This window comes from Bos javanicus, chromosome 3 (genome assembly GCF_032452875.1).
Source record: "Bos javanicus breed banteng chromosome 3, ARS-OSU_banteng_1.0, whole genome shotgun sequence".
In the NCBI taxonomy this organism is placed as follows: domain Eukaryota; kingdom Metazoa; phylum Chordata; class Mammalia; order Artiodactyla; family Bovidae; genus Bos; species Bos javanicus.
Window position 1 is genome coordinate 83,134,082 of NC_083870.1, and position 25,529 is coordinate 83,159,610.

The 25,529-nt window shown below is 39.9% G+C and overlaps 1 protein-coding gene across 8 annotated transcripts in view; it reads left to right on the forward strand.

Annotated features, from left to right (window-relative positions):
* The first annotated feature begins 1,133 nt into the window (after window positions 1–1,133).
* The window catches only part of DOCK7 (dedicator of cytokinesis 7), a 203,101-nt gene continuing 178,705 nt past the window's right edge, over window positions 1,134–25,529 (forward strand). For 4 of the 8 annotated variants that reach the window (XM_061411749.1, XM_061411751.1, XM_061411750.1 and 1 more), the window contains exon 1: window positions 1,139–1,530. In XM_061411749.1, the coding sequence (XP_061267733.1) occupies window positions 1,493–1,530 (38 nt within the window). In that variant the 5' untranslated portion in view covers window positions 1,139–1,492. Of the gene's footprint in view, window positions 1,531–25,529 lie in introns of all 8 variants that reach the window. The other 4 variants (XM_061411752.1, XM_061411754.1, XM_061411757.1 and 1 more) reach the window with 3 other exon arrangements.

Sequence of the window (25,529 nt, forward strand, 5' to 3'; positions counted from 1 at the left end):
TATGGATCTGACTAACTGAGGCTTTTATCTCTGACTCAGTGTGTGACTGTACAGATGACCTAACACCATGCTGATAATTGGCCAGCTGTAAAAGAGAGGGAGGGCTTCCCAGGTTGCACAATGGTGAAGAATCCGTCTCCCAAAGCAAGAGACGCAAGAGACATGGGGATGACCCTGGGGTCAGGAAGATCCCCTGGAGTAGGAACTGGCATCCCACTCCGGTATTCCGGAAAATACCATGGATTGAGGAATCTGTCGGGCTACAATCACAACTGAGCACACACACGCGTGCATGAACACAAATATACATATTAAAGTCTTGCAACAGTTAAGAGAAAGCTACTAAAATTAAGGTATTTTTTTCTTAGTTTCACTGTAACATTAGTAATCAGCAAATATGCATTAGGAACCAAATATACTAGACACTAAGGGATTACAACAGAATAATGAAACAGGATTTCTACCAGTCCCTATTTTATAGACTTGATGAGCAAGATCAGTTTGGTAAACATTCAGATTACTTAGCAGAATGTCAAAATGGCCAAGTACATCAGAACTCATCTGGTTCAACACATACAAATGGAAAATCAGATTCAAAAGGGGAAAGAAATAGATTCAGGAAGAGTCTTATTACCGCAGAAACACTTGTCCTCAAAGAAAAGGCTTGGGCTCCGGGTTTGAGTTTGGGTTGAAGAGGTTACCATCTGTGTGACCTACGACCACTCGCTTAGTTTCTCTGAACCAAATTCCTTTTCTCTAAAATGGGGATAGTAACAACTTATTTCCAAGAGCTGTTGTGAAGATTAAGTAAAATCGTGTGTGTAAATCTCTAACCCAGGGCCTGGCTTAGGACCACAAGCAACTATTATTATCGTGACCTCTGCAGGAGAAAGCTCTTTTCTGGCTCTTTTTCTATAAGAAAACCCATCCAGTGAGACCCCATTCACAAGGTCGTAGCAGAACAGAAAGTGCTTTCAACTGCTCGGAGATGGGCGCTGCAAGAACACGGACCCAGCCATCCCGGGCGGCAGAGCACAGCCCCCTCGGCCAAGCCTAACTTCCATTTCCTTCCCTTCCTTTTTGGGAGAGCTAGGCTCCCCCCACGCGCTCGGTTATCTTATTTTCCTGAGCCTCGCCGGGTCGCTGGCCTCTCTGCGTCCTTCTGATCATGTGGGCCCCGCGGCAGCCGTGCGGTCACGGCCGGTGGCTGGGTCCCTCCATGCCGCATTCTTCCTCTTGGCTCCCGCGAACCGGAGCTGCATTCTGAAGCCCGGGTTCCCGCGGGGATTGACGCGCTGGGGGAGGAGCGGTTTCTTGCTGCGCGTCTCTCAGGAGCATTACGGCTGGGCTCGTTCCCGGCTCCGGCCGCCAGCCCCAGCCTCCCGGGTCCGGAGCCGGGACTGGAGGAGGCGGCGAGGGAGGGAGCGCGAGCGAGGAGGCACGCGCCCGCCCGCCCGTCCGCGCCCAGACCGCTGCCGCCGCCTTAGCAGCCATGGCTGAGCGCCGCGCCTTCGCCCAGAAGATCAGCAGGTAAATCTGGGGCGTGTGGCGCGCCGCGGCAGCCGGAGGAAGAGCCGGAGAGTCCTCCCGGGCCCGGCCTAGGAGGCGGGTGGGTGTGGCGACCAGGGCGCCGGGATCCCGGGCCTGGTCGGCTGCTGGGTGGAGGGGCCGAGGGGACTCGCCGGGGCTGCCGAGGCCTCGCGCGGCGCTCCTGCCTCGGCCCTCAGGCCTCGCCTACCCCGGGGGCGCAGAGAGCCCCGCGCGCCCGCCTCCGCCGGCTCCTCGGCCGCCCGGGCCTGGAGTTTGGCGGCGGCTTATTGAAAGGCAGGCGGGGTAAGCTCGGCGGCTGGCCGCTCCGCGCTTCCCGAATTCTTTGTGTCCCCACCCCCGGGCTGGCCGGGGCCCTTTCCCTCTCCCCGCCCACCCTCGGTTCTCCCCAGGAGGGTGCGGGGGGTCCGCCCTCGTCTCCACCCCAACAAAAGGTTCGGCGCGCGGCGGACTCCTGGTGGAGGAGGGAGGCCGCCCCTCCTTCACGCCCCTTCACCCTTCCCAGAAATCTGACACGAATCCTATTTGCACCCAGGGGTCTTGTTCAGAGTGGGCGCGTGCACCCAGAATGGAAAATGTACGGCCAGAATAAAAAGTTGAGAACCTGTGCTTTGCACCTTCCGTGTGCAGCTGCAGGATCTGCCAAATTGTACGCTGGAGCTTGATCCTAGTAGCGTGTGAATGTAAATTACCCTGTATTTCTCGTAGCTCCGGAGAAAGATGGATGATAGGCAGTGTTCTTTATACGCCGGCCCTTTGACTCGTTTTAAGAGTCTAGACGTAAAAAGTAAACGATCAAGGCTGAGTTTTCTTTTACCTACTTGTGGTGAGAATGTTGCCGCCTTTCTCCCCTCTAAAACTAAAAACTGAATTACGGTGGAGGATTCTAATATTTGTAGACTTTGTGAAATATACGAATGTATACGACACTAGACATTCTGTTAATCATGAATTCACAAGAAAAGAAACATTCGAAAATATTACTTTTTCGACAATTCTATTTCCTTGACTCTGGATCTTTTTAGTTTACTGTTATTTCTGAAAGATTTTTTTGCCTGCCAAGCAAGTCTTTTCTTAACTATCTGAACTTCCATAGTGTTACTCTATTTTGGTTATGTTTTTCATTTAAAACTAACATCTCTTTAAGCTTTGTGCTTATTTGTTTTTTCTTTCGAACTTTAAAACATATTTCATTTCCTCAGGAGGCAAAATAGCAAATGCTTAAGAGCATAGAGGCTCAGTCTATGACATGGGCTGAAATCCTGATTGTTACTTTCTAAGTTGACGCCTTGGCCAAATTGATTAAGTTCTCTTAAGCTTTAGTTCTAAGCTGGTCTGGATAATGGGTAAAAACAAATTAAAAAAGTGTACCCAGCTCGTAGACTTGTTGTAAACATTGTGGCATAATTGGTGTAAAGGTTTTAGTATGGTGTATGGCTCCTGCTAGCTATCACTGAACTCTTTAAGTAGTATAATCTAGGGAGCTGTGATAGACTGAATAGGAATTTATTACTTAATAGGAAATTATTACTTTTGTTCTTTTTTTGTAAAATAATTTGATCTTGTTTCTGAAGGTGGTGCCATTTAAAAATAGATGTATTACTTGACATGCATGCTAAGTATTAATTTCTCTTAAATAGGTCCAAAAGCTTATCTCTGAGAACACTGTGCTGATCAAGAAAGTGCACATTAGGGAGTTAGGTATGAAATGTATACAATGTTTGTTCTCCAGTCATGGAATTTGTCCTCAGATAGACATGACAAAACACAAGAAAAAAAGATAACCAGTTTTGCAAAACAACAAAAAATTCAAATTAACATTGCCTTGTAAAGTTATAAAAGTACATGAGGCAATAGAAGTGAAGATATATGAATTGATTGGAGAGATATTTAGACATAGGGGTGCAGTGACTGAATGTGGAAGGTGAGGAAGACTGAAGAGTCTGGGAGGACATCCAAGTTTCTGATTTGAGCAAATGGGTTAGAGGCAATTGTTGAGGTAAGGGAGTGCAGGAGGAGGAAGGGGCCTGAGAGTGGGAAGTGTGGCGTACTGGAGATGTTAATTCAGTTTTGGACTTGTTAGTTTCCAAGTGCTGTGGAGCACTCAAAGAGAAATGTCTATGAGGCTGTTGGTACAGGTTTAAGCTGCCGAAGAGAGATTGAGTTGGAGGTCTAGATTTGGGAGTAATCAGCAAGTAGACTGTAGTTAAAGCAGAGGAGTAGGTGAGATAGTTCAGGAGGAATGCTCGGACTTAATTTGGAGGGAAGACCGAGGACAAAACAGCTTATCTGGTCGTTGTGAATGAAAGATACTTTCCTCCTAGGAAAATACGGCTGAATAAATTCCTGTTCTGCTTCTTAATTTCCTACCATGGGAAGTATAGTACAGTTTGAAAACAAACTGCCTGGTTTGACATCCTAGCACTGCCCCTCATAGAGTGAACTTGGGCAAGTTATTTCCCCACAGTTTTACTTCATTTTCCCTATCTATAAAATGGAATTAATGGTATATGGACTCACCGTATAGGATGGTTGTCAAGAGTTGAATAAATTCATACCTGTGACGTGCTTATAAGTGCTTTTTTGATAATGAGTGCTCAGTAAGTATCACTTTTTAAAAATTATTATGGGATTTATAAAATGGCTTAGGACCATTTCTTGGAAGTAATATTCCTTTTTATGATGTACCTGTATGAACTTTGTTGCACTGTGAAAAGCCTGTTGCTATCTGAAAACTTACTTTTCTTTTTCAAAGGTTTATGGTTTTTTAAAAACCTTTAAAAAGAATTATACTGGTCTCTTTTCTGGCTCAGTTATTTCCTAGCCCTTTGCTTTTAGTGCCGTTGTTTTTTTGAGGCTGTGATTTGATGATTTCTTGAAGCTCTTTATTCTGTATCACTGATTGCACTACTAACCTCAGCTCATCATAGAAAAGCAGACTTCATGTCAAGTACTGCCTCTTGTCTGTTCTCCCCCCTTTTGGAGAACAAGACATATGCTTTGTTAACCTTTGTAATCAGTCCCTCAAATATAATGAGCTTCCCAGGTGGCTCAGTTGGAAAAAAATCCACTTGCCAGTACAAGAGATGTGGATTCAATCCCTGGTCCAGGAAGATTTCATGGAGAAAGCAATGGCAACTCAACTCCAGTACTCTTGCCTGGAGAACCCCTGGACAGAGGAGCCCGGCGGGCTACAGCTGATAGGGTTGCAAAGAGTCGGACATGACTTAGTGACTGAACAACAGCAATGTATAATGGGTGCAATTTATGGAATGTTGTTTGTAGATAAATGATTTAGCATTTTGTTTGGATTATTTTGTCCTGTCACTTGATATTCAGCTGTAATGATGAACATTTGTGTGTACTTAAAACACTTTTTACATCATTCTCATCTTCATAACCCAGAAGGCAGAAGAACATAGAACAGAAGGTAGGCTCTAGGTCACATCCCTCAGGTTGCAATTCTGCTTATACAAATGATAGCTGTGTAATTCTGGGCAGTTGATCTAACTAACCTCTTTGTCTTGGTTTGCTTATCAGTAAAGTGGAGCTAGAAACCTCTATAGGGTTAATTTGAGGATTAATTGAGATAATACATGTAAAACACAAACCTGTGTCTGAAACATAGCATTCAAAAAATGTTAGCTGCTGCTATTATTCCTTACTTACCGTTCCTATAATCTAGATGCAGAACTGAGGCCTACTAAGAGAATGAGATTATTTGTCTTATTTGAGGCTCAAATCCGAGTCCTCTGATTTCAGATGTTAAACCCTTACTATTTGTATTTTCTTTCTGCAAGATATTTTCTGTGGTAGTTCTAGATTTTCTAACAGTGCTGCTATTAGTATCCCCAGAGTTACCCTCGCTTTCTTAATCTTTGTTAATTTGGTATCATTTTGCTGCCCAAGAATCAGAATTTAATGAAAGACTTCATCAGATCTTTATTTCTGAGGAAAATCTTACATGAGTGGGATTTTCTGGATATAGGCTTATTTATAACCTCAGTTGTTTTTAGTCTTGAATCTGTTCATAACCCTGGCTGGATAGGCCCAGTCTTTTAATTTACTTTGTTCAATTCATTTTCTCATTCCTGATCAAAGTAAATCATTTCCACATCGTATCAACTGTTTCAGTGCTGCCTGTGTCATCACTTTAGACACATATACCACCTCCCTGACCTTCTGTTGTGCTAATCTCCCTAACTGTTTATGCTGAATATCTAACCTATTTCTTGCTCCTGAGCTGCAGAGTAGTGTTAGGAGGAGACTAGAGTAGTCCAGAGTTGATCTTTTATTAATTAATGTCTTCTCATTTGAAATGAGGTTTATTCCAAATAATTTCTCTTATTTACTATCTTTGTTTACCTACTCCATCTTTTACTGAAAATTTTGGGACCATATCACATGGTGCTGTGCTGTGCTCAGTCGCTTCGGTTGTGTCTAACTCTTTGTGACCCCATGGACTGTAGCCCGCTAGGCTCCTCTGTCCATGGAATTCTCTAGGCAAGAATACTGGAGTGGGTTGCCATGCCCTCCTTCAGGGGAACTTCCTGACCTAGGAATTGAACCTGTGTCTTTTATATCTCCTACATTGGCAGGCAGATTATTTACCATTAGCATATGGGAAGCCTCCATACCACATGAGTCCTTCATTTTAACCTTGACATACAACTGTCCCAGTATGTCATTCAGCCGTCCTTCTCTTGAACCCGAAAGATGTCTTGTCCCTAAAACTTACCTGTTTTATTGTATTTTGAACCATGTATCTTGCCACCTACTCCCAACCTTGATCTCACAATTTTCCCTTTCCTTCGTAGCATCTTCAGTCTCTTCTTTTTCATGGATGTTTCCCTTAAGCCGTAAGGCTTATCATGCCTTTCTCATCATAAAACAAAGAACTGTCGAGTCTTCTAGGCATTTCTAGCTGCCAACCAGTCATTCCTTTTTCTTTTATAGTCACCCTTCTCACATGTGTGTGGTATAGTCACGACTACTTCCTACTTGCTCTCCTCGTCAATCTTGTAGCCATATGGCAGTGCTTACCATGCTACCTTATGTGTACTTGAATTGTAGACCTCTTGAGAATTAGGAATGGTTGACTTTTTTCTTTTGTTCATCACTGATTTCATGTGCTACAGTTTTTTATTTTATTTTTTAAATTTCTCATGCTTGTTCTCCTTTTTCCGTTCCCCCTGTTTTATACTGCTTTCAGAGCTCTTTGAGGACTGGTCTCGGTCTTTTTGGGATTCCCAGGTGGCACAGTGGTAAAGAATCTGCCTGGCAGTGCAGGAGACGCCAGTTTGATCCCAGGGTTGGGAAGATCCCCTGGAGTAGGAATTGGCAACCTATTCCAGTATTTTTGCCTGGAAAATCCCATGGATAGAGGAGCCTGGTGGCTCCATGGTGTCTGTACTCCTGTACAGTCCATGGGGTTGCAAAAGCGTTGGACACAACTTAGCAACTACACATCAATAATCCCTCCTTATCCTCAACTCACCCACATTGATGGATCTTCAAAAGTATAAGTGAGGAACTCCTTTCTTACTTCACCATCTAATCTTTTTTTTTTTTTTTTTTTTACCATCTAATCTTTATAATTCCATGGACAGAGGAACCTGGCAAGCCACAGTCCAGGGGTTTGCAAAGAGTCGGACACAACTGAGCACATACACACTAGGTCTTTTTATCTCCAGTGCTTAGCAGATAATCTTGAGTAAACTGGACATCTAAAAAGTGTATGAAGGAATACCACCCTGCCACCTGAATCGTTTTTCATAACCTCACTTACAGATAACCACAATAAGTTTGTAGCTTATCTAGTCCCTCCCTCCTCTAATTCAAATGTGTTTCAAATGAATTCTCCCTAAAACACAGCTTTTATCATGGCATGCTGCTGTTGCTGCTAAGTCGCTTCAGTCGTGTCCGCTTCAGTGCGACCCCATAGACGGCAGCCCACCAGGCTCCCCCGTCCCTGGGATTCTCCAGGCAAGAACACTGGAGTGGGTTGCCATTTCCTTCTCCTATGCATGAAAGTGAAAAGTGAAAGTGAAGTTGCTCAGTCGTATCCGACTCTTTGCAACCCCATGGACTGCAGCCTACCAAGGCTCCTCCGTCCATGGGATTTTCCAGGCAAGAGTACTGGAGTGGGGTGCCATTGCCTTCTCCTTATCATGGCATACTTATGTTCAAAAATGTATACGTAGTGACTTCTTATGCAATCCAGCCCCCTGCTTGCATTTTAAAAGTCATCTATAATCTGGTCTTTCTCTTGTGCTTATTCTTGAGTTTACATTTTGGACTAGTCAATCTGGTGTTTTCACTTGACCCCCACAATGCTCTGCTCATTTCCATCTCTGTAACAGTTCTGTTGTGTTTGATATATGCTGCCTTTTCTCTTTTAAATCTTACCCTTTGGTTCAGAGTACTCCAAGCTGCTGTCCTGACATTTGAGATAACCATTTCCTTGCTTTTCTGTATTTTTACTACCTATTAATGCATCCATAAGTAATTTAATTTAGAAAATTTTTGAATTCATTTAAATAGAATCATATTGTATGTTTGTATGCTGTTCTATCTTCTTTTGCTCAAAATTGTAACTGTGAGATTCAGCCATGATGTTACAAGCAGTTGAAGTTCATTCATTTTCATTGCTTAATATTTTTCATTGTATAAACATAACCACAATTTTCCATTCTACAATAGACGCACATTTGGATTGTTTCCAATTTTTCTTTTGGGGGAGCAAATAATTTTTATTTTTTTACAAATACACCAAAGAATCATGCAATGCTGCTGGCATTGGATGCAATCCCGGGCCACAAGTCTGCACATTCCTTTGCAATTGGTCCTGTGATGGCAGAACCTTTCATCTCGCCTTTATTGTTTACTGTGACCCCTGCATTATCTTCAAAATAAAGAAACACACCATCTTTTCTCCGGTATGACTTTCGTTGTCGAATTAACCACTGCTAGATGTTCCTTCTTTCTGAGCTCTGGTTTGCCTTTTCGTTGTCGAATTACCACTGCTAGATGTTCCTTCTTTCTGAGCTCTGGTTTGCCTTTTTTGACTGTGGCCATCACCATGTCACCCACACCAGCAGCAGAAAGTCTATTCAATTGAACCTTGATCCCCTTCACAGAGATGATATACAGATTTTTGGCTCCTGTGTTGTCAGCACAGTTGATCACGGCTCCAACCGGAAGACCCAAGGAAATCCGGTGTTTCGCACCAGAGGACCACTATGTCCTCGCTTCGATATCTTGAAGGCCGGAAAGGGACAAAAAGGACTGTTTCCAATTTTTGACTATTAGAAACAATGCTGCTATGAGCATTCCTACACATATACTCTGGTACATGTGTTCATGAGTTTTTCTAGGGTATACTCAGGTGTGGAGTTGCTGGGTCTTGATTGCTTGTTGTAGCAATTTTATTTATTGTCAAATTTGTTAGGCAGTGCCAAACTTTTCTAAGATAGATGTACAGATTTACACTCCCACAGTGTTGCTTTACATAGTTACCATCACTTGGTTTTGCTAACTTTCTCATTTTTGCTAGTCTGATGGATGCATGGTGCTATCTTATTATAAAAGTTTTAACGCATATTTATTTGATTACTAATGAGATTGAGCCCTGTTTTTGTATGTTTATTGACCATTTGAATCTACTCTTTTGTAAATTACCTAATTAAATAGTTTGCCATTTTCTTTCTTTGTTTCTTCCCTTTGGATTCTTTTTCTTATTGATTTTTGTGAGTACCTTACATATATTCTGTGGATTAGTTATTTATTGATTTTATATTTTGCAACTATCTTCATACACTATGGTTTGTTTTTAATCCTTTTTCTGGAATCTTTTGAAAACTAAGCTTAATGCAGTATAGCAGTTTTCTAAAAAAAAATTATAGTACTTTTGGGGTCTTATTTAAGAAATATTTTATTACCCTGAGGTCATTTGTATATCATATATTTATCATAAACTTTGTAATTACCGCCTTTGTATTTAGGTTTATATTCCACCTGGACTTGATATGTGTATGGAGTGAAATTTTATTTTTTTCAGAATGGATTCTCCTTTCGCTATTGATCTGTCCTGCCATCTCTATAAATATGTTTGTGTCCTTATTTGTGGGTCTTTTTTATGGGTTCTGTTTTGTTCCATTGATCTGGTTATACATCTTTTCATTAATTATAAACAGTTTTCATTATAATAAGCTTTGGAATTTGGTAGGATAACTCTTTCCACCTTAAAAAAAAAGTGTCCTAGCTGATCTTAGCTTTTTGAATTTCTGTGCATATTTTAGAATCTACCAAAAACAAACAAAAGCTCCCAAAAGTTTGGTGACCTAAATGGGAAGGAAATCCAGGGAAGAAGGGTTATATGTGTATATGTGGCTGATTCACTTTGCTATACAACAGAAATTAAGATACATTGTAAAGCAACTATACTGTAAACCATCTACAAAATGGCAACCCACTTTGTATTTTCTTTTTTAAAAATTTTTTACCAAAATTTAATAATAATCCTTGATTCTTTGAAATGGGCTTTTCAACTCTGAATGGTCCTCAGGTCCTCCAAAAAACAAAATAAAACACCCCCCCCCAAATGAGAAACTGCCCAGTCCTTTTAGAATTTGATTGGGATTGCTTTGAATCTATGCATCAATTTGGGGGAGAAATGATATTCTTATATTATTGAGTTTCCAATTCATGATTGTGGTGTATGTCTCCATTTATTTAGGTCTTTATATCACACGATGAGGGCTTCCCTAGTGACTCAGATGGTAAAGTGTCTGCCTGCAATGCAGGAGACCAGGGTTCTATCCCTGGGTTGGGAAGATCCCCTGGAGAAGGAAATGGCAGCCCACTCCAGTATTCTTGCCTGGAAAATCCCATGGACTGCGGAGCCTGGTAGGCTACCGTCCATGGGGTTGCAAAGAGTCGGACACGACTGAGTGACTTGACTTTCACTTTTCATCACACAATGAAATTTTATAGTTTTCTCTACAAGGTTTTGCATATCTTTTGTTAGATTTATTTTTAGGTATATATCAGTGATACATCTTGCTGGGCTTCCCAGGTGACTTAGTGGTAAAGAATCCGCCTACCAGTGCAGAAGACAGACATGGGTTCAATCCCTGGGTAGAGAAGATACCCTGGAGAAAGAAATGGCAACCCACTCCAATATTCTTGCCTAGAAAATCCCATGGACAGAGGAGCCTGGGGGGCTATAGTCCATGGGGTCACAAAAGAGTCAGACATGACTTAGTGACTAATAAATAATAATATATCTTGCTAAACTCTTGTTAAATCTAAAAATGTGTATTCCTTTTTATTTTATTTTTCTTTTATGAGGCAGGGTGCTCAGGGCTGGTGCACTGGGATGATCCTGAGGGATGGGATGGGGAGGGAGGGGACAGGGAACACATGTCCACCCATGGCTGATTCATGTGAATGTAGGGCAGAAACCACCACAATACTGTAAAGTAATTAGCCTCCAATTAAAATTTAAAAAAAAGAAAAAATATAGACCTAGGTACAGTGACGGGTAGCCTTGCCCTCCAGATTTGTTATATCAAATTAATTTTGCACAAAGAATTGGTTTTAAGGGGCAAAATGTACTGACAATTTGTAGTTTTACTTAGTTATAGACATTGGTTGCTATTTTACACTGATAATGTCTGCTCCAGTTTTTTACTTTTAGTCTATATCTTTTGTTTTGCTTCTTATTTATACTTTTTCTTTACAAGTAAAAAAATGAAAGCATATCTTGAAGAAAATAATAAAATAATAATTAATTGATTAAAATAATTATACTCTTTACCCAGGAAAAAAATTTTTTAATCGAAATTTAATAATAATCCTTGATTCTTTAAAATGGGCACAGGCTCTTCAACTCTGGATGGTCCTCAGGCTGTTATACAACAGCATCGTGGGACTGATTCAACCAGAACTGTTATATTATCTCAGGAAAACACAGGGTCAGTCTTTTTCAGGAGGCTTAATATTCCAACTTTGTACTTGATAAACCTCTGTTACAGGACGGACTAAAGCTGAACGGGAAGATTAGGCTGCAGTCAACCTACTTATTGCCCTGTGGCCTTGTTTATTCTATGTACATAGCTGTATCATATGAAAATCAAGGATTTTATTGTATCTTTTTGAAACTTGTAGCTGGTTTATTTTTTTGTGTTGATCTGCAGATTATTACCTTGCATTACTGTATAGATTTTTAATATCATTTCTATTCAACATTGTGTTAGTACTGAGTGTCATCATTTTGCCGACAAAGATCCATATAGTCAAAGCTATGGTTTTTCCAGTTGTCACGTACAGATGTGAGAGTTGGACCATAAAGAAAGCTGAGCACTGAAGAACTGATGCTTTTGAATTGTGGTGCTAGAGAAGACTCTTGAGAGTCCCCTGTACTTCAAGGAGATCAAACTAGTCAATTGTAAAGGGAATCAGTCCTGAATATTCATTGGAAGGACTGATGCTGAAGCTGAAGCTCCAATACTTTGTCCACCTGATGCTAAGAGCTGACTCATTGGAAAAGACCCTGATGTTGAAGGCAATAGGAAAAGGAGGCAGCAGAGGATAAGATGGTTAGATAACATCACCAACTCAATGGAATGAATCTGAACAAACTCTGGGAGATGGTGAAGAACAGGGGAACCTGATATGCTGCAGTCTATGGGGTTGCAAAGAGTTGGACACAACTTAGCGACTGAACAACAACATCCTCAGTTTGTTTATGATCTCAAAGTGTTTTCACTTGGTATTAAGCCTTATGGTTACTGTAGGTTTTTGTAGATCTTTTGGTTTGTGTTCCCTAGAAAACAGATACTGAGACAAAGATAAAGAGTTAAGACTTTTTCTGGAAGGCATAATCCTAGAGCATTACAAGAGAAAAGGGAAGTGAAGCAGAGATAGATGGGAAACAATGTAAGGTAATACCTTATCTCGTTGGCCACTGCTTCACAAAGAGCTAGGAAGAGATTGTTCGGCACGTGTGCTTGCTAGGCCATACAGGTTATCATTGGACAGCAGAACAGTTCCTCAGATCTGCAGATGGGATTCTGAAAGAAGAGGAAATTTATCTACCTGCTTTTCTCCTGAGTCTTCTAACTCAGAGTTACTTCCCTTTCCTTTCTGGGTTGCATCTTTTGGACCCCTTTGTCAACCACTCGAGATGTCCCCCTACTTTTTCAGTGGCCTTTTATAGAAGAGACTTCTTGGTTTCAAGTGACAGAACCTCAAATCAATTTGCACATACAAAAAGTTGCTGACTAATGTAACTGAGTACATTCGGTCCAGTGGTTAATTCAGTCCAGTGATGTTAATATAAGCTTCTTATCTTCTTGTCTTGGCTAGATTTTCCACAGAGTTGTAATAAAAGGATTACAGTGGGAATTGACAGTCCCAGGCTAGAATCCTGCAAGTTTAGTTGTGGCAGAAAAGGTTTAGGAACTCAGTTATTGGTCTGGCTTGGATCACATTACTATAATCCTTCCTTGAACCAATTATTAATTTAGGGATGCAGGGGACTCTGACCAGTCCCTGGGTAGTATGTCCTCTGTGGCTTGGGGGAGAGATATGATGGTGTCAGCAACACTCAACCTCAAAGAATGAGTTCCTTATCAAAAAGGAGTTTATAACCAAAAGAAGGAGGATCAGAGAGCTGGTCCCCAAAACAACTGATATTCTTTGAAATTAGTCATTTGAAGTTGGCAATGGCACCCCACTCCAGTACTCTGGCCTGGAAAATCCCATGGATGGAGGAGCCTGGTGGGCTGCAGTCCATGTGGTTGCTAAGAGTCGGACACGACTGAGCGACTTCACTTTCACTTTTCACTTTCATGCATTGGAGAAGGAAATGGCAACCCACTCCAGTGCTCTTGCCTGGAGAATCCCAGGGACGAGGGAGCCTAGTGGGCTGCTGTCTATGGGGTTGCACAGAGTCGGACACGACTGAAGCGACTTAGCAGCAGCAGCATCACTATAATCATTTAAATATATAGCTGTATAGTCAGCTCGACTACCTGCTAAAATTTAAATGTAACTGGTGAAGTACAAAAAGAAAACCAGGGTAACCTGATGCCAGCTGTGGATCCCGTCTCTTAACTTTAAGTTTAGCTCTCACCTTAATGCCAAGTCTGGGCTTTCCTGGTGGCTCAGCTGGTAGAGAATCTGCCTGCAATGCTGAAGACCTGGGTTTGATCCCTGGGTTGGGACGATCCTCTGGAGAAGAGAACAGCTACCCACTTCAGTATTCTGGCTTGGAGAATTCCATGGATTAGTCCATGGGGTCGAAAAGAGTCAGACACGACTGAGTGACTTTCACTTAATGGCAGCTTGCACCTCCCAAGGAGGTCTGCTTGGTTCTTGTTTTCTGGCTTTCCCATGCTTCTTTCTGTACCTGCACTCCTGCCTCATCCTTAGGTGTTCCATATTTGTCCTGTGACACCAGAAAACTGCACTCCTCTGCGCATATCAGCCTATTATTGATTTTCAGAAACTTTGCTAAAGATACAGAGATGGTGGTAAGGGGCCTCAGGGTCCAAAGCTTTCTTAGTGACTTCATCCCAACTCTTCTCTTTTTCCCATCATCAACATTCTTTTTCTCACTGTAAGCAGTTTCTTCCTCTTATCTACACAGAGTAGTTCCAATCATATCCAAACTCTTAAAAACATTTTTTTTACATTTAATTTTTATAGTTATTATTTTTATATTTTATTAATTTATTTTTGGCTGCACTGGGTCTTCGTTGCTGCACATGGGCTTTCTCTAGTTGCAGTGAGTGGGGCCCACTCTATAGTTGTGGTTCACGGGCTTCTCACTGCGGTAGCTTCTCTTGTGGTGGTGGAGTACAGATTCTGGAGCGCAGGCACAGTGGTCCTGGCGCACAGGCTTAGCTGTTTCATGGCATGTGGAATCCTCCTGGATCAAATCTGTGTCCCCTGCATTGGCAGGCAGATTCTTAACCACTGAACCACCAGGGAAGTCCTCTTTTTTTTTTTCTTTAAACAAAACAGGACAACTTTATTGAGCTATGCTTTACATACCATATACTTAGTTCATTTTAAGTGTATCATTCAGTGATTTTTAGTAAATTTACAAAGTTGTGCAACCATCACTCAGGATCCTGTTTTAGACCTTTTTCATGCCCACCTAGGATCCCTCGTGCCAGTTTACAGTCACTCCCTAGTCCCACCCCAAGCTGCAGCAACACCCAATATACTTCTAAGTCCGTCACTTTCTCTCTAAATTTGCCTTTTCTGAAAGTATCACATAAGTGGAATCATATAATACATGGCCTTTTGTGTCTGGCTTCTTTCACTTAGTATAGCTTTTCAAAGCTTGTCATGTACTGGTACTGACATTGTGGTTTTGATTTGCATTTCCTTAATGATTAGTGATATTTTTCCTGTGCTTATTAACCATTTACATATCTTATTGGTGAAATATCTATTAAAATCTTTTGCTCAATTTTGAAGGGATTATTTATCTTGTTTTTGAGTTGTAAGAGTTCTTTATACATTTTAGATACAGGCCCTTTATTAGATACATGATTTGCAAATATTTTCTCCTGTCTGGTTTGTTTTTTCATTTTCTTAGTGGTGAATTTTGAAGCACAAAGACTTTAAATTTTGATGAAGTTTAATTCAGTAATTTTCTTTTTGTGGATTATGATGTTGGTGTTGTTATCTAAGACTGCATAATTCATGCTTAGGGTTTTCTTCTCTGTTTTCTTCTAGAAGTTTTAGCTTTTACTTTTGGTTTATGATCCATTTTGCATTAATTTTTGTGCATAGTGTGAGATGAGGGTCTAAATTCATCTTTTGCATGTGAATGTCCAGTTGTTGCAGTAGTCTTTGTTGGAAAGACCATCTTCTTAAGGTATGAATTGACTTCATACTTTGTCAGAAATCATGGATCTGTATATCTGTCCTTGCAATATCAAACTGTTCTGATTACTGTTATTTTACAGTAAAATTTGATAGCCGGAAGTGTAAGTCTTTCAACTTTTTTTTTCTTTTTTAAAATTGTTTTCTACATTTCTGCAAGCATTTTAGAAGCAGTATCAACATGAATTTTGGCAATTCTGCAACTATTCTTTTAGGATTTTGATAAGGATTACATCGAATCTGTAGATTATCTTGGAGAGAGTTGGCATCAGCAATATTAAGTCTTCAGATCCATGAAAACAGGCTGTGTCTTCATTTATTTAGAGCTTTATTGATTTCTCTTAGTAAAATTTTTCAGTGTGTAAGTCTTACACTTTTGTTAAATCTATTTTTAAGTATTTTATTGTTTTTGATGTTACCATGAATGGAATTAAAGAATTATTTTTGGTGAGTTTGTTGCTAGTATGTAGAAATGCAATTGAATTTTGAATGTTAAATTTGTATCTTCTGACCTTGCTGGACTCATTTATTTATTTATTTAAAATTTTATTTTATTTTTAAACTTTACATAATTGTATTAGTTTTGCCATATATCAAAATGAATCCTCCACAGGTATACATGTATTCCCCATCCTGAACCCTCCCTCCTCCCTCCCCATACCATCCCTCTGGGTTGTCCCAGTGCACTAGCCCCAAGCATCCAGTTGGACTCATTTATTAATTCTTGAAATGTTTGGTGGATTCCTTAAACTTTTCTGCTTATAGGATGTATTGTCTGTGAGTAAAGAGTTTATTTCTTCCTTTCCAATCTTAATGCCTTTAATTTCTTCCCTTTCCTTCCCTCCTTCTCTCTCTCCCTCTTTCCCTTCCCTTCTCCCTTTCTTCCTTCTTTCCTTCCTTCCTCCTTTTCTCCTTTCCTGAATTACACTGCCTGGATCCTTCGGTATAGTGTTGAATAGAAATGGTGAGAATGCACATCCTTGCTTTCATTCCAGTCTTAGGAGGAAAGCTGTCACTATTAAGTTTAACTATTTAAGTTAACTATAAAAGTTTAAGTTAAACATTTAACTATTACCTACCTACAGATAATGTTATGTAACAGATAATGTTATAGATAATGTTCATGACCCAGATAACCATGATGGTGTGGTCACTCTCCTAGAGTCAGACATCCTGGAGTGTGAAGTCAAGTGGGCCTTAGGAAGCATCACTACAAACAAAGCTACTAGAGGTGATAGAATTCTATTTGAGCTATTTCAAATCCTGAAAGATGACTCTGTGAAAGTGTTGCTGTCAATATGTCAGCAAATTTGGAAAACTCAGCAGTGGCCACAGGGCAGGAAAAGGTCAGTTTTCATTCCAATCCCAAAGAAAGGCAATGACAAAGAATGCTCAAACTACTGCAGAATTGCAGTCATCCCACATGCTAGCAAAGTAATGCTCAAAATTCTCCAAGCCAGGCTTCAGCAGTACGTGAACTGTGAACTTCCAGATGTCCAAGCTGGATTTAGAAAAGGCAGAGGAACCAGAGATCAAATTGCCAGCATTCGTTGGATCATTGAAAAAGCAATAGAGTTTTAGAAAAACATCTACTTTTGCTTTATTGACTCCAGCAAAGCCTTGGACTGTGTGGATCACAACAAACTGTGGAAAATTCTGAAAGAGATGGGAATACCAGACCACCTGACCTCATCCTGAGAAATCTGTATGCAGGTGAAGAAGCAACAGTTAGAACTGGACATGGAACAACAGACTGGTTCCAAATAGGAAAAGGAGTATGTCAAGGCTGTATATTGTCACCCTGCTTATTTTACTTACATGCAGAATACATCATGTGAAATGCCATGCTGGATGAAGCACAAGCTGGAATCAGGATTCACGGGAGAAATATCAATAACTTCAGATATGCAGAGGAACACCACCCTTATGGCAGAAAGTGAAGAAGAACTAAAGAGCCTTTTGATGAAAGTGAAAGAGGAGAGTGAAAAAGTTGGTTTAAAACTCAACATTCAGAAAGCTAAGATCATGGTATCTGGTCCCATCACTGCATGGCAAATAGATGGAGAAACAGTGAGAGACTTTATTTTCTTGGCCTCTAAAGTCACTGCACATGGTGACTGCAGCCATGAAATTAAAAGATGCTTGCTCCTTAGAAGAAAAGCTATGACCAACCTAGCCAGCATATTAAAAAGCAGAGGCATTACTTTGCCAACAAAGGTCCATCTAGTCAAAGCTGTGGTTTTTCCAGTATTCATGTATGGATGTGAGATTTGGACTATAAAGAAAGCTGAGCACCGGAGAATTGATGCTTTTGAACTGTGGTGTTGGAGAAGACTCTTGAGAGTCCCTTGCACAGCAAGGAGATCCAACCAGTCAATCCTAAAGGAAATCAACACTGACTGTTCATTGGAAGGACTGATGCTGAAGCTGAAGCTCCAGTACTTTGGCCACTTGATGTGAAGAACTGACTCATTATAAAAGAGCCTGATGCTGGGAAAGATTGAAGACAGGAGGAGAAGGGGACGACAGAGGATGAGATGGTTGGATGGCAACACCGACTCGATGGACATGAGCTTGAGTAAACTCCAGGAGTTGGTGATGGACAGGGAGGCCTGGCGTGTTGTATTCCATGGGGTTGTAAAGAGTTGGACACGACTAAATGACTGAACTGAACTGAATTGAGGCAGGTAGTGTAGGAAACTGAAGCAGGGGACAAAGATTTGAGAAGTCTTTAAGATGAACAGAGTTTAGCAACTAATTGTATACAGTTTACACCAGAATATAATTTGTATGTTATCTTATCTTGGTATACAGTGTTAGAATTTATGGGTAAGGAGATTCTGGCTTTATTTTCCTGAACTAGTGGAATTAAGGTATATTTATCTCCTTTTGGGAGGATTGACTTTTTACAGTACAGATTTTCCCCCTTCAGTTTTCTTTTTAGTTGCCAATTTAAGTTCAGTGATAATTTTTACAAATACTAAGACTTTACATTTTTTTCTATGTTTAATATGTTCCATGAAGTAGGGAGCATTGTTACCACCATGTTTTAGGTGAGGAAATTGAGATAATAGTGAAATGCTGTAGATCAGAATGATGGAGACCTCCAAGTCTTTTTAATACAGTGCTTTCTGAATCTTAACTTAAATATTATCCCCAGATAGTGTCAGATGGGATACATGAGTCATCTGACATCCTTTTTTTTTTTTTTTTTCATTCTGCCCCTAAAGGAACTCTGACTTAAATGTGAAGTGTATTATAGAGAAGGATTATTTCTATTCTTTGGTTTCACAAATCAACCTATATGTGTTTTTGTTTTCTTGGACTTTTAGTTGTTACTGGTCCTCTCTGGACCTAGATTCATAAAGAATTTAATGCAGGATAACTTAGGAATGACAGCGCCTCAGGTGGGAGTTTTATTTAACCATTCATGAAAGATAGGAAACAGATCGTACCAGTGGTAGTAATTATTATAGTGTTCCTATTAATATGTTAATGTGTATCAGACATTTTCGCTGGGTATCTTTAACTGACCTCATAGGCTAGATTTTGGAGAATAGAGAAATCATTAATATGAAATATTTGTTGTCATTCAGTCTCTAAGTTGTGTCTGACTGTTTTGTGACCCCAAGGATTGTAGCCTGCCAGGCTCCTCTGTCCATGGGACTGTCCCAGGCAAGAACACTGGAGTGGGCTGCCATTTTCTTCTCCAAGGGATCTTCTTGACCCCGGCATAGAACTTATGTCTCCTGCATTGGCAGGTGGATTCTTTACCACTGAGCCACCAGAGAAGCCCAGTATGAACTATAATTAGAATTATTTACCTTTGGAAACTCTTCCATGGAAAGAGGCCTTCAGAGTTTTATGGATCTGAATTCAAACCCAGCATCTACGCTATAAGCTTGGGAAGGTTGCTCTATTTTTGAAATTTATCTAAAAATGTCTATTTTTTCTTGCTGTAGATTAGTATGTAGTACTGCAGGAAATTTGGAAATACAAAAGGCCCAAAAGAGAAAGTAAAAATCGCCTGTAATTCTTGATTTAGACCAAAATCTCTCAATGAAGCTTACATTCTAATGATGAACTTTGCAGACCAGAAATAGCTTAAATGTCTACCAGTAGAGAGTGGTTAAATATGTTGCAGCTTATCCATTTCATGGAGTCAATGTTAGATAAGAGGAGAACAGTGGTTAAGAGTAAGTGCTCTAAGTTCAGATCTTAGGGCTATTCCTTATTGATTAATATGACCTGAACTTCTTGAAATTTCAGTGTCCTCTTATAGTGCCCACTTCATAGAGTTTTTCTGAAGGTTAAATGAGGTATAAGAAATTTAACACTGTAAACAACATCTGGCACATTGTAAGTGCTTGGTAAACATTGATAGAATATTATTATTAATTTTATGTGCTGATATGGAAAGATTCTCAAGATATATTAAGTGTATAATGTAAGATACCAAGAAAAGGTTATGTATGATGTTATATGTATTAAAAAGTAAGAATTTCTTATATACACACATCTTTTTCTTGAAGGATCCCTAAGAAAACATTAAGTGGGGAATGGGATTGGGGATTGGAAAGGGTAGAGAAATAGACCTCTTGTTTTTACTTCTTTGTAAAGTTTGAGATTTATTTAATTATTTTTGGCCGCACCACATGGCATGTGGGATCTTCCTGGACCAGGGAAGATCAAACCCATGCTCCTTGTATTGGGAGCACGAAGTCTTAACCACTAGACCACCAGGGGAAGTGCAAGCTTGAGTTTTTAATACCATGTATGTGTGTGCATGCTGTGTCACTCCAGTTGTGTCCAGACTCTCCGACCCCCATGCACTGCCAGGCTTCTCCTCCAGGGGATCTTCCCCAGCCAGGGATCCAACCTGCATCTCTTACATCTCATCTCTTAAGTCTCTTGCCGTGGCAGGTGGGTTCTTTACCACTAGTGCCACCTGGGATGCCCCAGTACCATGTGAATTTTCCTTTTTTAAAAAAAGATATCTTCTTTTATCAATTTGTTTTGCCTTTTCTCCATAGTGGGAAATCTTATTTTCCCTACTTCTCATAGTAACTGTATTTATGTAATGGTAAAGAGTTTTAAGTGTAGTTCTGGAACCAGCCCTTTGCAGATTTGCTAAAGACATATTAGAGACTACTTTGAGATAAGTAAACATGTTGTCTTATTAACACATTGTTAAAAAGAAGAGATTCACATAGAATAGGAGAGCATTATGATTCAGTAGTAGTTTTTAAACTTACCACTTAACAAATGGAATCATAATGATGTTAGTAGGCTCTTAAAGAAAAAGTTACATACATTTAGAACACCTCTGTTGATTCAGACTTTCTTCCTCCCCAGCAAGCACTTACCTGATTATTTGGCAGTAATAGATAAAAAGATATACTTCTTGTCTCCTTTAAATCAATTAGAAACCAACAATACTTATAGGTTAGTTTACTTCGATAAGCATTTGGAAAGTTCATATACTGGGTAGTCTCTAAGTTCATCCTTTTCTCTTACCTCCTTTCTTTCTCTCCACTCTTATACTTGTCTCTCCATTCTACTTTCTCCCCCTGCCATTGTCTCATTATCTTAGACACTGAAGATGTAAAGATTAATAAGATGTAATTCCTGCTCTCAAGAAGTTCATATCAGTTGTTCCATTCTAGCATTCTTATTGAACTACTGGGAAGAGGAATTATGAATTTTTCGCTCAGTTCAATCGCTCAGTCGTGTCTGTCTCTTTGTGACCCCCTGGACTGCAGCACACCAGGCTTCCCTGTCCATCACCACCTCCCAGAGCTTGCTCAAACTCGTGTCCATCAAGCCGGTGATGCCATCCAGCCATTTCATCCTCTGTCGTCCCCTTCTCCTCCTGTCTTCAATCTTTCCCAGCATCAGGGTCTTTTCAAATGAGTCAGTTCTTCACATCAAGTGGTGAAAGTATTGGAGCTTCAGTTTCAGCATCAGTCCTTCCAGTGAATATTCAGGACTGATTTCCTTTAGGATGGACTGGTTTGATTTTCTTGCTGTCCAAGGGACTCTCAAAAGTCTTCTCCAACACCACAGTTCAAAAGCTTTGTTGCTTAGCTTTCTTTATGGTTCAACTCTCATATTCATACATGACTACTGGAAAAACCATAGCCTTGACTAGATAGACATTTGTTGGCAAAGTGATGTCTCTGCTTTTTAAATGCTGTCTAGGTTGGTCATAGCTATTCTTCCAAGGAGCAAGTGTCTTTTAATTTCATGGCTGCAGTCACCATCTGCAGTGATTTTGGAGCCCAAGAAAATAAAGTCTTTCACTGTTTCCATTGTTTCCCTATCTATTTGCCATGAAGTGCTAGAACTGGATGCCATGATCTTAGTTTTTTGAATGTTGAGTTTTAAGCCAGATTTTTAACCCTCCTCTTTCACTTTCATCAAGAGGCTCTTTAGTTCCTCTTCACTTTCTGCCATAAGGGTGGTGTCATCTGCATATCTGAGGTTATTGATATTTTTCCTGACAGTCTTGATTCCTTCTTGTGCTTCATCCAGCCCGGCATTTTGCATGATGTATTCTGCATGTAAGTTAAATAAGTAGGATGACAAAATACAGCCTTGACATAATCCTTTCCCAATTTGGAACCAGTGCATTGTTCCATGTCCAGTTCTAACTGTTGTTTCTTGACCTGGGTATAGACTTCTCAGGAGGCAGGTAAGGTGGTCTAGTATTCCCATCTCTTGAAGAATTTTTCACAGTTTGTTGTGATCTACACAGTCAAAGGCTTTGGTGTAGTCAATAAAGCAGAAGTAGGTTTGTTTGGAACTGTCTTGCCTTTTTTGATGATCTAGCGGATGTTGGCAATTTGATCTCTGGTTCCTCTGCTTTTCTAAATACGGCTTAGACATCTGGAAGTTCACAGTTCACGTATTGCTGAAGCCTGGCTTGAAGAATTTTGAGCATTACTTTGCTCTCGTGTGAGATGAGTGCAATTCTGCAGTAGTTTGAACATTCTTTGGCATTGCCTTTCTTTGGGATCGGAATGAAAAGTGACGTTTTCCAGTTCTGTGGCCACTGTTGAATTTTCCGAATTTCTCTGTAGTCTCATATTTTTCACTTCAGCTTTTTAAACTTTATTAAGCAACCAGAGTGTTCTAGGCACTCTCCTAGAGGGTGCTAAGCTAGGTAAAACTAATTGCTTAGTTCCTTGTAAGGAGACAGGTAAGTAGATTTCAGAACAGTTTGATACATACTATTTATCTGCTCAGTTATCACAATGAGGTAGCTTTTGATAGGAAAGTGCCGCCAGACAGTTAAAAACAGTACACATTTTCTTTAATGGCAGAAATTAACCTCTTTTGAGACATTTATACAGAAAAAGAGACATACTCCTGTCAGAATTAAAGTTTCCTTGGCTTCAGTCATTCTTCAAGGAGGTTGCAAAGGTACCTCTGAAAAGTGAGTGTGCCAGGTCTGAGAAGCCAAATCTTTCATATTTCACCAGACTATTTTTTCCCCCACCATACTTTTACGTTTGTGGGTTGCATTACTACCATTTTAGAAAAACCTACATTGCAATTTATGTGCTTCTTTCAAAGATAATGTTTACAAACACTGGGTTTTCCCATTGCTGAAATCAAACTCTGTCTGCAAGGCCAGGTTCTCATTCCACCATGGAAAACAGTCTGACTAGTCCGCCACCTATCTGAACGAGCCTCCTGGAAACTCCGTTACTTTGAATGAATGAGGATAAACACAGTGCTTTGAAAGCACAGAGGATGAGTGTCTGACCTGAGTAAAAGAGGCAGATTAACCAGTCAGGAATGTACAGAGGATGTGATACACTTCTTGAAGAGTATTTGCCATACCTGTATTCCATATTTAGTTTTCTAGTTTTCTCTGTTAAGGCAGAGCAGTAATAACTGAAGAGTTTTAAGCCCTTAAGGTAAATTATAGACCTCATTTGCCTTTCTAAAATATAAGGACATTTTCTTCCATTATTATAATACTGTTCCCACATTAAAAAGACACTAATTCTTAATTATGTAATACCTTGTCCATGTTCAAATTTCTCATTATCCTTAGAAATATCTTGTTCAAACCAGGATCCAGTTAAGAACTATTCATTGTATTTGGTTATATTTAAGTCTTTCTTTCTCTTTTTGAATAGACTTTAATTTTTAGCCTTATGTCTTTTTTGTGCTAAAGCTTAGCCCACTGTGTTTATTTATTCATCACATTGACTTGTTAAAGAGACATGACTTTTCTTTTGTTTTTTGTCTGATTGCCTTTTTTGGTATTGTTAATACTGTTCTCTGTATTTTTTGTGATCTAGATATTAGATATACAGGTTTGTTTTTGCTTGTTTTTAAACTTTTAATTTTATATTGGTGTATTTCTTTGGAAGGAATGATGCTAAAGCTGAAACTCCAGTACTTTGGCCACCTCATGCAAAGAGTTGACTCATTGGAAAAGACTCTGATGCTGGGAGGGATTGGGGGCAGGAGGAAAAAGGGACGACAGAGGATGACATGGCTGGATGGCATCACTGACTCGATGGACGTGAGTCTGAGTGAACTCCGGCTGATGGTGATGGACAGGGAGGCCTGGTGTGGTGCGATTCATGGGGTCGCAAAGAGTCGGACAGGACTGAGTGACTGAACTGAATTGAACTGAACTGAACTGATAGTTGACTAACAGTGTTATGTTAGTCATTTTAAATATAGCAGTGTATATGTCAATTCCAAACTCCCTAACTATCCCTTCCTGCCCCATCCTCCCCTGATAACCGTGTACACACACACACACACACACACACACAAATGAACTTATTACAAAGCAGAAATAGACTCACAGATTTAAAAAGTAAACTTATGGTTATATTGGACAAATTTGGCACAAATACTTGGAAAGTGATAGAGTGTTGCATTTGTTTATTTATTTTTGCCTCTTTTTGTCTTTAATAGGAACTATACACAATGGTCCAACTATGATTCAGCCTGTTGGTTATCAGTCTTGGACTTGTATAGTCACAGCATTGGAGTATCATCTGTTCTTACCTTTTTTCTTTTGGGGCTTTTTAGCTAGCCCTTTTGCCTTGTCTTTGATATGTTCCCTTACCTGGTATATTCCATGGTATATTCCCTTACACTTCTTCCCTGAGTTCTGTCTTCAATGTAAACAGTACCAGTTCCAAGAGATATTATTCTTATTTGACCTATTACATTGCAGACTTTTTTTTTTTGTAAACTTTATAGGAGTAGCTCAACTAACTTCTTTTGTTTTAGTCTAAACTCTCCTTTGGTTTCCCAGGTGGCTCAGTGGTAAAGAATCCGCCTGCCATCTTCACCTGGGCATTTCCTCTGGACCCATGAAGAATGAGTAGAGATGAGAGAGGCCCAGATTAGGCTTGAGACATTTGGAAATCATGGTTGATGGGGCATCTGAAAGTGGGATGAGGTTAGATGAAATGCTACATGCAACATAATTTTCCCTCAGAATGTGAACGCTTTGTCATTTCTAATGTCTCATGATGAATGGTCTTAGTGAGTGCATTTTTTTTTTTTTTTTGTAGAAACTGTAATGTGTGTTGACATAGTAAGGGAGTTTGTGGAGCTGGGGAGAGTTGGTAAGGAGATAAATAGGTCAAATATTGGATCATGTTCTTCAGGGAGGGGAAGAAGATATTCTGCTATTATAATTTAAGAGCATAAGTAACTGTGGGATTTTTGACCTCTTTCCACTTTGCTGTTGATGTTAATAGCTTATTAGAAGTAAAAAGACTTCTTTGTATTGCTTTACTATATGAGCTACGTTAGAAATAGGAAAAATTATCACAAAAGTAATCTATGATAAAGGCTTTTAACTGATACCAGGAACTATATTTATTACATTACTTGTCATGCGTACTTTGGACCATGGTGTAGTTAAGAGAGGCTTTTCTGTTTGGGAAAATCTCCTCAATTACCGTTGAGGAAATCTTTTCATGTAGAGGGTCTTAATATAAATACATCCTTTGCTGGGTTGCAGATATTTTTATTACCATTATAGCTCAGTTTGGAAATGGTTCTTATTTTAAAAATTTTTGCTGGTTTTC